This window comes from Somniosus microcephalus, chromosome 2, assembly GCF_052327205.1.
Source record: "Somniosus microcephalus isolate GS21.2 chromosome 2, FLI_Smic_1.0, whole genome shotgun sequence".
NCBI classification, from domain to species: domain Eukaryota; kingdom Metazoa; phylum Chordata; class Chondrichthyes; order Squaliformes; family Somniosidae; genus Somniosus; species Somniosus microcephalus.
This window is the reverse complement of record NC_140988.1, coordinates 79876566-79890344: the sequence shown is the minus strand read 5'-3', so window position 1 is coordinate 79890344 and position 13779 is coordinate 79876566. Positions and strand designations below refer to the sequence as shown.

The 13779-nt window shown below is 44.3% G+C and overlaps 1 protein-coding gene across 11 annotated transcripts in view; it reads right to left on the bottom strand.

Annotated features, from left to right (window-relative positions):
• The window catches only part of rapgef2b (Rap guanine nucleotide exchange factor 2b), a 1083630-nt gene that overhangs the window by 749606 nt on the left and 320245 nt on the right, over positions 1 to 13779 (bottom strand). For all 11 annotated transcript variants that reach the window (XR_015081639.1, XM_086010726.1, XM_086010745.1 and 8 more), the window contains one exon: positions 1551 to 1626. Coding sequence is in view for 10 of the 11 variants with exons in the window: in XM_086010726.1 (XP_085866852.1) it covers positions 1551 to 1626 (76 nt within the window). In the remaining variant the exon portion in view is untranslated. The remainder of the gene's footprint in view (positions 1 to 1550; positions 1627 to 13779) is intronic.

Below are 13779 nucleotides of genomic sequence, written 5' to 3'. Positions count from 1 at the left end.
TTAATTTGTATCTATCTTTCTTATCCCAGTATCTTTGGAATAGTACTTAATATTACTAAAAAGTACTGGAAACTTTTATTAGTAATCTCCCTGAATGCTTGAATAATGATACAGTCCTTCCAGGTTTGGCATCTATATTAATTTTTTGGGTGACTGCTGTGAGTTCCTGCTGAAGTACACGCAAATAAAAGGAATACAGTTGCTTTAACCGTTTATAATAAATAAATGTCAACATTTTGAAGTGCAAAGTTTAGTTTCTCATTCTTGTAAAAGGCTGTATTTACTAAAGCAAATAATCTTTTTAATATAGAATCTTGCTTCTTTTTTAGTAAAGTTACTACAGAAATATTTGAAGAGTACATGCTTTACTTTGTTTCAATGTTGTACACAAGACAATTAAATTTGGGTTACTTCCGCATCTGTCAATGTTTACAAGTCAAAAAAACTGTGTAAAACTACAACTTATACAATGGATTTTATATTGCTTTTACTGCAGAAAAGCAATCGCCGCAGTAAGTGAAAGGACAAAAATTAACTCGTGACAATCTTTACATATCAAAAGAGCTCTTAAACTAGAAATTAGATTAGATTTGATTATTTTATTCATGAGGCATCCTAAAACCATATAACCAAACTGATTAGATTGAATTGTTTTTTTTAATCCTGAGTAAATGTCCCTGATTTTCAAATCTTTGAAGTTCTAACAGGATTACAACTAGTTTAAATATATTCTCCAAAATGGTGCACTATTTGTCGTAATTACTGAGAATATCAAGTAGTTACCACAATATGCAATGCAGTGAATATCCACAGTACTTAAAAATAAATTCTCTTCACTTTAAGGTCTTCTCTCCAAATTTCCATTATACCACTTGCCAGTGAGCACTCAGGAGGACAAAGGAGCAACACGTTCCAGGGCATTTGATAACACTGCAACTCATGCTGATGACAAGGAGATTCACAATATTGGCTAGGAAAGAGGAAGAATTTTTCTTTGTGTAAACAAGCCAGGCAACATGAAAAATTCATTGTGCCCATATCCAATCACTGTGTAACATAGCACACCAACCTGCTCTATCAGGCCACTTACAACTACATCCAATTTAACATTTGATTTTAAAAAAACAGAATCAGCATGCTACCACACAATAAAATCTTAAATGAAAAGATTAAAATTAGCATTCAGTAGAATAAACATCTGAATGGCTTAAACTGCTGGAAGAAAAAGGTCTCGCCCGTGTCAGAAGGTACTAAGGGAGCGTTGCACTGTCAGAGGTGCCATCCTTCAGATGAGACGTTAAACCAAGGCCCCATCTGCCCTCTCAAGTGGACCGAAAAGATCCCATGGTACTATTTCGAAGTGCAGAGAAGTTCTCCCCAGTGTCCCTCAACCAATTTCACTAAAACAGATTATCCAAGCATTATCACGCATTGCTGTTTGTTGGACCTTGCTGTACGCAAATTAGCTGCCACGTTACCTATATTACAACAGTGACTACACTTCAAAAGTACTTCATTGGTTGTAATTACTATTAAAAGATGAAGCTTACCACAATCATTTCTGAAGGCTCTAGTACAATACATTCACAGCCACGCCTCAAACTCCCTGCGGATCGCTTGCCAAAACTGGAAGGAAAGAAAAGTATATTAATATTTAAGCAAGTGATCAAAACAATAACCATTTTGCATGGGGAAACATTTGAAATTACATTTACAAATGATTTTTACAGAGCTATCCTGTAAGCAAGTCAAATGAAGAAGCATACAATTCTCATCTCTAATTTTTTATGTTAAAAGACTTAAGCTGACCAGCACTGCTTGTTTTTGTACCAGATCTAGTATGTTGGTAAGGAACTAGCCCAGGGAGTAACAGCCTATGCATCCCAGTTAGACACAATCTCCAAGACAGTATGATTGGCTCAGTGCAACATCTGTCACTGGCCAATCAGAATACCCACTTTCTTGTTAGAACTCACCAGTTACCCAAACAGGGTGAGCCTCTTACTATACTCAGTGTGTATAATTAAAATACATCAATTTCTGTGCTAAATTATTATTGTTTAATACGGTGCAATTAGTTTGCCAAACTACTCTCTTATCCGAATGGGGTGTTTTCCAAAGTATTCACAAAAACTATAAAGTAAAAAGAGATAATGCTAGAAATATTCAGCAGGTCAGGCAGCATCTGTGGAGAGAGAAACAGAGTTAACATCTCAGGTTGATGACCTTTCATCAGAACTGGAAAAAGTTAGAGCTGCAACAGGTTTTAAGCAAGTGCAGAGCTAGGGAAAGGGGGGAGGGAAGGAAAGAACAAAAGGGAAGGTTGTGATAGGGTGGAAGATAGGAAAGGTTGCAGGACGAAAGGGATGATGGTGCAAGGTGAAAGGAGATGGTAACGGGACAAGTAAAGGAGCAAACGAGGAGTCTAGAGGAGGTGTAAATGGGAATATCAGAATCATCAGCAACAGCTGCCGTCCAAAAAAAAAGGGGCAGAGGTTATGGTCTGAAATTGTTGAACTCAATGTTGAGTCCAGAAGGCTGTAAAGTGCCTAATAGAAAGATGAGGTGCTGTTCCTCGAGCTGATGTTGAACTTCATTGGAACAGTGTTGGAGGCCAAGGACAGAGGTGTCAAAGTGAGAGTGGGTGGAGAATTAAAGTGACAGGCGACCGGAAGCTCAGGTTTGCGCTTGCGGACTGAACAGAGGTGTTCCGCAAAGCTGTCACCCAATCTGTGTTTGGTCTCCCCAATATAGAGGAGACTGCATCATGAGCAGTGAATACAGTATACTAAATTGAAAGTAGTACAAGTAAATCACTGTTTCACCTGGAAGGAGTGTTTGGGGCCCTGGACGGTGGGAAGGGAGGAGGTAAAAGGATAGGTGTTGCATCTCCTGCGCTTGCACAGGAAGGTGCCATGGAAAGGGGAGTGGGCGTTGGGGGTGATGGAGAAGTGGACCAGGGAGTCGCAGAGGGAATGGTCCCTTTGGAATGCTTAAAGGGGAGGGGAGGGGAAGATGTGTTTGGTAACTATGCCCTCTCTATCTTGTTTTTTTTATAAACAAAACCTCATTTGAATGTGTGGAACACATCAAATTAAAAGCAAGTTCAAAAGTAGATTTCAGCAAAATAGTGAGATGAGAAGAATTGCTAAGTGGGAGGAGTACAACTATACTCTCTAGATTTTAGAAGAATGAGAGGTTATCTCATTGAAACATACAAAATTCTTACAGGGCTTGACAGGGTAGATGCAGGGTGGATGTTTCCCCTGGCTGGGTAGTCTAGAACCAGGGGTCACAGTCTCAGAATAAGGGGTCGGCCATTTAGGACCGAGCTGAGTTGAAATTTCTTCACTGAGAGTGGTGAATCTTTGGAATTCTCGACCCCAGAGGGCTGTGGAGGCTCGGTCGTTGAGTATATTCAAGGCAGAGAGCGATAGATTTTTGGATATTAAGCGAATCAAGGGATATGGGGATAGTGCAGGAAAGTGGAGCTGAGGTGGAAGTTCAGCCATGATCTTATTGAGTGGCGGAGCAGGCTCGAGGGGCCAAATGGCCTACTCCTGCTCCTATTTCTTATGTTCTTATGTTCTTTCTGAAAACATTACTTGGGTATGCAAGTCCTGGATGAGGCATGAACTGTTGCTCGACAAATGGTTCCCTGTTGAAAACGCTCCATTGTCTTCCTTGATTGACAGTCTGTACTCAAGAGTCATCTTGGACTAAGTCATATACTACAAGCTGTTTGCTCGGTCTTCCCAATGTTCTGATGAGAGGCCATTGACTTGAAAAGTTAACTCTGTTTCTCACTTCACATTTGCTGTCTGACTTGCTGAGCGTTTCCAGCATTTTCTGATTTTATTTCAGATTTCCAGCATCCGCAGTATTTTGCTTTTGTTTGCTATCTGTTTGGTTTGGTTTCAGTTGCATCGAAGACACCATTGAGTTCTTTGGGGAAGGTAAGAGAATTCACCTCACCACAGTACAAACATTGCATCAGGAAGTATTGCAAGCAATCAGGCAATGTAATAAATATGCACTGAAGATATTTTTAAATGCATATGAATTGATTTTAACCTTTGTTGTTTATCAAGGCCAAGGTGGCAACCTTGGCTCAGTGGTAGCACTCTCGCCACTGAGTCAGTCAGAGATTATCGGTTCAAGTAATTCACATAATCTAGGCGGACACTTCAGTGCAGTACTGCAAGCACTGCATTGTTGAGCTTGCCGTCATTCAGATAAGTTTACATAGGATATACGGCACAGAAACAAGCCATCAGCCCAACCAGTCCATGCCGGCGTTTATGCTCCACAAGAGCCTCCTCCCATCTTTCCTCATCTAAATCAGCATAACCTTTTATTCCCGTCTCCCTCATATTCTTGTCTAGCCTCCCCTTAAATGCATCTATACTATTCGCTTCAACCACTCCCTGTGGTAGCGAGTTCCACATTCTCACCACTCTTTGAGTAAAGAAGTTTCTTCTGAATTCCCTATTAGATTTCTTGGTGACAATCTTATATTGATGGCTTCTAGATATGCTCTTCCCCACAAGTGGAAACATTCTCTCTGTATCCACTCTTATCAACATTTTTCATAATTTTAAAGACCTCTATTAGGTCACCCCTCAGCCTTCTTTTTTCAAGAGAAAAGAGACCCAGCCTGTTCATCCTTTCCTGATATGTTTACCCTCACATTTCTGGTATCATCCTTGTAAATCTTCTCTGCACCTTCTCCAGTGCCTCTATATTCTTTTTATATGGCGACCAGAACTGCACGCAGTACTCCAAGTGTGGTCTAACCAAGGTTCGATACAGGTTTAGCATAACTTCCCGACTTTTCAATTCTACACCTCTAGAAATAAACCCTTGTGCTTCGTTTGCTTTTTTTAAAAATGGCATTGCGAACCTGTGTCGCAACTTTTAGTGATTTGTGTATTTGTACTCCGAGATCCCTTTGCTCCTTTACTCCACCTAGACTCGCACCTTCCAAGTGATAAGTGACCTCCGTATTCTTCCTACCAAAATGTAATACCTCACATTTATCTGTGTTGAACTTCATATGCCCATTCTGCAAGTTTGTGCAAGTCCTCCTGTAATTTGTTGCAGTTCTCCTTAGTATTAACTATTCTCCCGCACCCCAATTTGCTGTCATCCGCAAATTTAGAAATTGTGTTTTTGATTCCAAAGTCTAAATCGTTAATGTAAATTGTGAACAGCAGTGGTCCCAGCACTGATCCTTGTCGAACACCACTACGCACCTTCTGCCACTGTGAATAGCTACCCTTTACTCCTACTCTCTGCTTTCTGTCCTGAAGCCAGCCAGCAATCCATTCTGCTACTTGTCCCCTGACTCCGCATTCTCTGACCTTGTTCATCAGTCTATTATGGGGTACCTTATCGAAGGCCTTTTAAAAATCCAGATAAATTACATCTACTGCATTACCATTGTCTACTCTCTCTGTTACCTCTTCAAAAAATTCAATAAGGTTGGTCAAGCAAGACTTTCCTTTTTCTAATCCATGCTGACTATTCATCATTATATTTTTGGTTTCGAGATGTTTTTCTATTTTCTCCTTTAGTAGGGATTCCATTTTTTTCCCCAACCACCGATGTTAAGCTGACTGGTCTATAATTTCCTGAACATGTTCTATCCCCCTTCTTAAATATCAGTATTACGTTAGCTATTTGCCAGTCCTCTGGCACTACACCTTTTTCTAACAAATTATTAAATATGTGCAGTAATGCCTCCGCTATCTCTTGCCTAGATTCTTTTAAAATGTGTGGATGCAATCTATCCGGACATGGGGTTTTATCCTCTTTGAGTTTGATTAGTTTATTTAATATATCCCCTTTTTTTTTTTATTTTAAATGCAATTATCTCATTACTAATCTCATCATCCAATGTCATGTCCACCTGTTCTATCTCCTTGGTAAATACTGGATAGGCACTTGAGGGAAATAAACTTGCAGGGCTATGGGGATAGAGCGGGGGAATGGGACTGACTGGATTGCTCTACAGAGAGCCGGCACGGACTTGATGGGTCAAATGGCCTCCTTTTGTGCTGTTATGATTATGACTTCTCAAGCTTGGTGGAAATTGTGAAAAATTTGTGTTGTTGTGGGAATAAATCAGTACAATGCAAAACGGTTAAATAATGATTTTGCCATATAATTTTATTCACTTAAGCGTTCAATTATTTCATCTTTTTTAACTGCTATATTAAGTTTGGTCGATATACAAATTCAATGGGGGGATAATAAACATGGGCCTAGAAATTCGGTGTCGCCCCGTTTGGGGCGCCAGTCTCGCCAGGGCGCCGGAAGTACCGCCCCGGAAGGAGTCGCGAGCGCCCGCCGGAAATTCAGTTTGAGCGCCCCAAACGGAAGCGCGGCGCTAGTCGAGGCGCCCCGCACCCGTCTTGGGGCGCTGCAACTGAAAATCACAGCGCAACGTGCCGCAGCGTGCAGGCCTTCCTCCCCTTCTTAAAGGGGAGGGGCCTGCTGCAGCGCGATCCGAGATCGCGAGTGCCGGCAAAAGAGCCCGGCACCGAGAAGTGCCGGGCTCTTGGGAAAGAGCTGGCACAACGCGGGGGGGGGCTCAGGAGGCCGGGGACGGCTGCGCGAAGAGGTGCTGGCAGGCGGCCAGCAAAAAAAATGGCCGCCCCACAACTCAGCGCCTCTACCGCCGCAGGTAGGCCCCCCTGAACCGGTCGCAAATTGCGACCGGCGTTACAGCGGGGGGCGCTACCAAATTTTGCGATCGGCGCGGTAGTGGGGCACTGCGCACACCGATGACGTCATCGGTGGCGGCACAGCGCTACCGGTTAATGCCGCCATTAGCGCCCCGCTAAATTTCACAGGAGGCGTGGCCAGTGGCGCTAAACCCACTAAGTGCCCTCTTTGGGCGCTAACTGGTGGCGCAGCCCACCGAATTTCTAGGCCATGACCTTTTGGGGAGGAGTTTGACTACCGAAAACACTAGGGGTGGGATGGGCCAGGGGAGTGTTTGGACTGGCAATGCTGCTAATTTAATGGTACTTAAATTACTAATGCTGCAAGAACGCTCCAGCTGTCTCTGCTTTGATAGGTGAGTGCAGGCAGTTGCAAATGTTTTTATGGCAGAAAGAATATAAGAACATAAGAAATAGGGGCAGAAGTAGGTAGTTCGGCCCTTCGAGCCTGCTGCGCCATTCAATAAGATCATCCACTTCAACTCCGCTTTCCTGCACTCTCTCCATACCCTTGATTCCCTTAAGAGCCAAAAATCTATCGATCTCTGCCTTGAATATACTCAACAACTGAGCATCCACAGCCCTATGGGATAGAGAATTCCAAAGATTCACTACCCTCTGGGTGAAGAAATTTCTCCTCATCTCAGTCCTAAATGGTCGACCCTTTATTCTGAGAATGTGACCCCGTGTTCTGGACTCCCCAGCTAGGGGAAACATCCTCCCTGCATCTACCCTGTCAAAGCCCTGTAAGAATTTTGTATGTTTCAATTAGATCATCTCTCATTCTTCTAAATTCTAGAGAATATAGGCCTAGTCTACTCAATAGGACAATCCCCCCATCCTAGGAATCAGTTTAGTGAACCTTCGTTCCACTCCCTCTATGGCAAGTATATCCTTCCTTAGGTAAGGAGACCAAATCTGCACACAATACTCCAGGTGTGGTCTCACCAAGGCCCTATATTATTGCAGTAAGACGTCTTTACGCTTACCCTCAAATCCTTTTGTAATAAAGGTCAACATACCATTTGCTTTCCTAATTGCTTGCTGTACCTGCATATTAACTTTCAGCGATTCGTGTACAAGGACACACAGGTCCCTCTGAACACCAACATTTCCCAATCTCTCTCCGTTTAAAAAATATTCTGCTTTTCTAGTTTTCCTACCAAAGTGGATAACTTCACATTTCTCCGCATTATATTCCATTTGACATTTTCTTGCCCGCTCGCTTAACCTGTCTATATCCCCTTGCAGCCTCTTTGCATCCTCATCACAACTTACATTCCCACCTAGCTTTGTATCATCAGCAAACTTGGATATATTACATTTGGTCCCCTCATCCAAATCATTGATATAGATTGTAAATAGCTGAGGCCCAAGCACTGATCCTTGCGGTACTCCACTAGTTACAGCCTGCCAAACTGAAAATGACCCGTTTATTCCTACTCTCTGTTTTCTGTCAGTTAACCAATTCTTAATCCATGCTAGCATATAACCCCCAATCCCATGAGCCCTAATTTTGTTTAATAACCTCTTGTGTGGCACCTTATCGAATGCCTTCTGAAAATCCAAATACACCACATCCACTGGTTCCCTCTTATCTATCCTGCTAGTTACAAACTCAAAAAACTCTAACGGTTTGTCAAACACGATTTCCCTTTCATAAATCCGTGTTGACTCTGCCCAATCCTATTGGTACTTTCTAAGTGCCCTGTTACCACGTCCTTAATGATAAATTCTAGCATTTTCCCTATTACTGATGTCAGGCTAACTGGTCTATAGTTCCCCGTTTTCTCCCTCCCTCCTTTTTTAAATAGGATTAATGGGGAAGGGGATTTTTAGGGGTTAAGGTGTGGGGGTGGAGGGGTATGTTTTTGTACCTAGGTGGCAAGGTTTTTTAATGGTGCTGGATCTTTTCTTCATTCAGATGACCTTCCAGCGACATGGGCAATTTAAACAGCTTAGTATTGAGATGGGGAAAAAGATTAGCCAAACCGCAATGTTCAACAGGGAGGAAGAATAAAATGTAATTTACTGGGATTTATCAGGCCTCCATTTGCAGATTAATAGGGGAGCAGCAATTCAGATGGAGTTCTATCATTAAGGTCAAATAAAAACATTCTGCTTTCTGCCATTTCTCCTAACGGCTGTCTGCTGTTGCCATGCCTTTCATGTTCAGAGGTTTTCTTTGTTGGGAAATCTGTCAATTTTCAGCTTCCATTCTCATCTGTGCCACAACAGGAACTTGCTTGTGATTCCTGTTTGACATTACTTTCTCTATGGGCAGAAAACCTTCAGTCATTTCTGCATGGTTTTTGAAAACTATTTCGGCCTTTCTTATTTATTTATGATGTTTAACAGACCAATACTGTTTTGAGAGTATGCCGTGCTTCTTCTGATGGTCCCTATGCAGCTAATATCACTGAATATTGAGGGGGGAGGGAATAGATGGGATTTATTTAAGCTGAAGTTTGTACTACAGGTAGACTATCCTTTATCCGAAAACCTCGGGACCAGCCGAGTTTCGGATAAAGGAGAATTTCGGATTTCGGAAGGTGGGTCGGCGGGGGTCCGCGGGGGGGGGGGGGGGGGGGGTCGGCGGGGGGTCGTGCGCACGATTTACGCTGACGCTCAGCGTAAGTCAGTCGGGGTCCGCGGGGGTCGGGGTCCGCGGGGGGGTCGGCGGTTGTCGGGGTCGGCGGTTGTCGGGGCCGGCGGGGTCCGCGGGGGATCGGCGGTTGTCGGGGCTGGCGGGGTCGGCGGTTGTCGGGGCCGGCGGGGTCCGCAGGGGGGTCGGCGGTTGTCGGGGCTGGCAGGGTCGGCGGTTGTCGGGGCCGGCGGGGGGGTTGGCGGCTGTCGGGGCTGTCGGTTGTCGGGGCCGGCGGGGGGGGGGGGGGTCGGCGGGGGGTCGTGCGCACGACTTACCCTTTATCCGAACTTCCGAAACCGGAACCCTCTAAAAACCGAAGGTTTTTTCGTTCATACGCACGACTTACGCTGAACGAAAAAACCTTCGGTTTTTAGAGGGTTTCGGTTTTCGGAAGTCCGGATAAAGGGTAGTCCACCTGTATTACGTCATGTCAAATCAGTTCCCATTGATATTATTGTGTTGAATAACGTTATGTTGACAGCATCACCCACTGCATTATCTAATAGAGGTATTCAAAATTATGAGGAGTTTGATGGAGCAAGTAGGGAGGACCTATTTCCTTAGGCAAGTGGGTCAGTAACCAGAGGTCATAGATTTAAAATAATTGGTAAAAGAACTAGTGTGGAAATGAGGAGTAATTTCCTCACACAGAGGGTTGTTAAGATCTGGAATGCACTACCTGAAAGGGTGCTGGAATCAGAGCCCAAAGGAACTTTCAAAAGGCAATTGGACACGTACTTGAAGAGAACTCATTTGCAGGGTTATGGAGAAAAAGCTGGGGTGTGGGGCTAAATTGGACAGCCATTTCAAAAAGCCAGCACAGGTGTGTGGGCCGTTTGGCCTCCTTCTGTGTTGTAAGATTCAATGTTTTTTAAAAATTCATTCACGGGATGTGGGCGTCGCTGGCAAGGCCACTATTTATTGCCCATCCCTGGTTGCACTTCAAAAGGTGGTGGTGCGCCGCCTTCTTGAACTGTAGCAGTCCATGCGGTGAAGGTGCTCCCACAGTGCTGTTAGGGAGGGAGTTCCAGGATTTTGACCCAGTGACGATGAAGGAACAGCGATATACTTCCAAGTCAGGGTAGTGTGTGACTTGGAGGGAAACTTGGAAGTGGTAGTGTTCCCTTGCACCTGCTGCCCTTGTCCTTCTAGGTCACGGATCTGGGAGGTGCTGTCGAAGAAGATTGGGCGGGGGGGGGGGGGGGGGGGTGGTTAGACTCTCTCTTTTTGGAGATAGTCATTGCCTGGCACTTGTGTGGTGCAAATGTTATTTGCCACTTATCAGCCCAAGCCTGAATGTTGCCCAGGTCTTGTTGCATGTGGGCATGAACGGCTTCATTATCTGGGGAGTTGCGAATTGAACTGAACACTGTACAATCATCAGCGAACATCCCCACTTCTGACCTTATGATGGAGGGAAGGTCATTGATGAAGCAGCTGAAGATGGTTGGGCCTAGGACTCTGCTCTGAGGAACTCCTGCAGCGATGTCCTGGGGCTGAGATGATTGAGCTGCAACAACCACAACCATCTTCCTTTGTGCTAGGTATGACTCCAGCCAGGAGCGTTTTCCCCGATTCCCATTGACTTCAATTTTGCTAGGGCTCCTTGATGTCACACTCGGTCAAATACAGCCTTTATGTTAAGGGCAGTCACTCTCACCTCACCTCTGGAATTCAGCTCTTTTGTCCATGTTTGAACGAAGGCTGTAATGAGGTCTGGAGCAGAGTGCTCCTGGCGGAACCCAAACTGAGCATCAGTGAGGTGGTTATTGGTGAGTAAGTGCTGCTTGATAGCACTGTCGATGACACCTTCCATCACTTTGCTGATGATTGACTGATGGGGCGGTAATTGGCTTTATCCTGCTTTTTGTGGACAGGACATACCTGGGCAATTTTCCACTTTGCCAGCTTAGCTAGAGGCAAGCTATTTCTGGAGCACAAGTCTTCAGCACTACTTTGCTGTATCCAGTGCGCCCAGCTGTTTCTTGATATCACGTGAAGTGAATTGAATTGGCTGAAGACTGGTTTCTGTGATGGTGGGACCCTCAGAAGGAGGCCGAGATGGATTAGCAGCGCTTCTGGCTGAAAATGGTTGCAAACGCTTCAGCCTTGTCTTTTGCACTCACGTGCTGGGCTCCACCATCATTGAGGATGGGGATGTGCATGGAGCCTCCACCTCCTGTTAGTTGTTTAATTGTCCACCACCATTCACAACTGGGTGTGGCAGGACTGCAGAGCTTTGATCTGATCTGTTGATTGTGGGATAGAAACATAGAACGATAGCAAAATACTGCGGATGTTGGAAATCCGAAATAACAACAGAAAATGCTGGAAAAACTCAGCAGGTCAGGCAACATCCGTGGACAGAAATTTGAGTTGACGTTTCTGGTCGAACCCTTCTTCAAAACTGGAAAAAGATAGATCGGAGGCAGGGCTGCGATCGGACAAAAGAATAAAAGAAACAAAAGAACTAAAAAAGAGACAATAAAAGGTATTAGAAGCGAGACGAGATGGTAATAGGCTGAGAGTAGGTGTAAAGTGTACTGGCAGGGCAAGAGATAGCTGCCAGGTGTGAGAGGGAAACAAAAGGAAAGGGGGGGGGGGGCGGGAACGGAGTGGAAAAATTACAAGAAAAAATTAAATAGGGGCCGAGTTTATGATCTGAAATTGTTGAACTCGATTTCTTGTAATTTTTCCACTCCTTTCCCCCCACCCCCCCGCCTTTCCTTTTGTTTCTCTCTGTACAGCTGCAGCAAGACATCCTTGTTCCTGTACTCGAACCCTCTTGCTACGAAGGCCAACATACCATTTGCCTTCTTAACCGCCTGCTGCACCTGCATGCTTACCATCAGCGACTGGTGCACAAGAACACCCAGGTCTCTTTGCACTTCCCCTTCTCCCAATCTATTGCCATTCAAATAATAATCTGCCTTCCTGTTTTTGCCACCAAAGTGGATAACCTCACATTTATCCATGTTATATTGCATTTGCCATGTTTCTGCCCAACCTGTCCAAATCGTACTGGAGTTTCACGACATCCTCCTCACAGCATACCCTCGCACCCAGCTTTGTGTCGTCTGCAAATTTGGAGATATTACATCCAATTCCCTCGTCCAGATCATTAATATATATTGTGAACAGTTGGGGTCCTAGGACCGATCCTTGCGGTACCCCACTAGTCACTGCCTGCCACTCGGAAAACGACCCGTTTATTCCAACTCTTTGCTTTCTATCCGCCAACCAGTTCTCTATCCAAGTCAATACCTTGCCCCCAATCCCATGTGCCTTAATTTTGCACACTAATCTCTTATGCGGGACCTTATCGAAAGCCTTCTGAAAGTCCAAATACACCACATCCACTGGTTCTCCCTTATCTATTTTACCAGTTACATCCTCAAAAAGTTCCAATAGATTAGTCGAGCACGATTTACCTTTTGTAAATCCATGTTGACTTTGTCCGATTCTGTCACTGCTTTCCAAGTGCTCTGCTATTACATCTTTTATAATGGACTCCAGCATTTTCCCCAGTACTGATGTCAGGCTTACCGGTCTGTAATTCCCCGCTTTTTCTCTACCACCTTTTTTGAATAGTGGGGTAACATTAGCTACCCTCCAATCCATGGGTACTGTTCCAGAGTCTATTGAGTTCTGGAAGATGACCTGCAATACATCTACTATTTCTAGGGCCACTTCCTTAAGTACCCTAGGATGTAGATTATCAGGCCCTGGGGATTTATCGGCCTTCAGTCCCATCAACTTTCCTAACACCATTTCCCTACGAATACTGATTTCTTTCAGTTCCACCCTTTCATCAGACCCTATGTTCCCCGGCATCTCTGGGAGTTTATTTGTGTCCTCCTTTGTGGAGACAGAACCAAAATATGTATTCAGTTGGTTTGCCATTTCTTTGTTCCCCATTATAAATTCCCCTGATTCTGACTGCAAGGGACCTACGCTTGACTTCACCAATCTTTTTCTCTTCACTTATCTATAAAAGCTTTTACAGTCAGTTTTTATGTTCGCTGCAAGCTTACTCTCATATTCCAGTTTCCCCTTCTTAATTAATCCCTTTGTCCTCCTTTGTTGAATCCTAAACTGCTCCCAATCCTCAGGATTATTGCTTTTTCTGGCCAATTTATGTCCTCTCCTTGGATCTTATGCTATCCCTAATTTCCCTTGTTAGCCACGGTTGAGTCACCTTTTTTGTTTTATTTTTATGCCAAACTAGGATGAACAAATTCTGTAGTTCATCCATTCAGTCTTTGAATGTTTGCCATTGCCTATCCACTGTCAACCCTTTTGAGTGACATTCCCCAATCAATCCTACCCAACTCGCTCCTCAGGCCATCGTAGTTTCCTTTATTTAAATTTAGGACCCGAGTCTCCGAGTCAACTACTTCATTC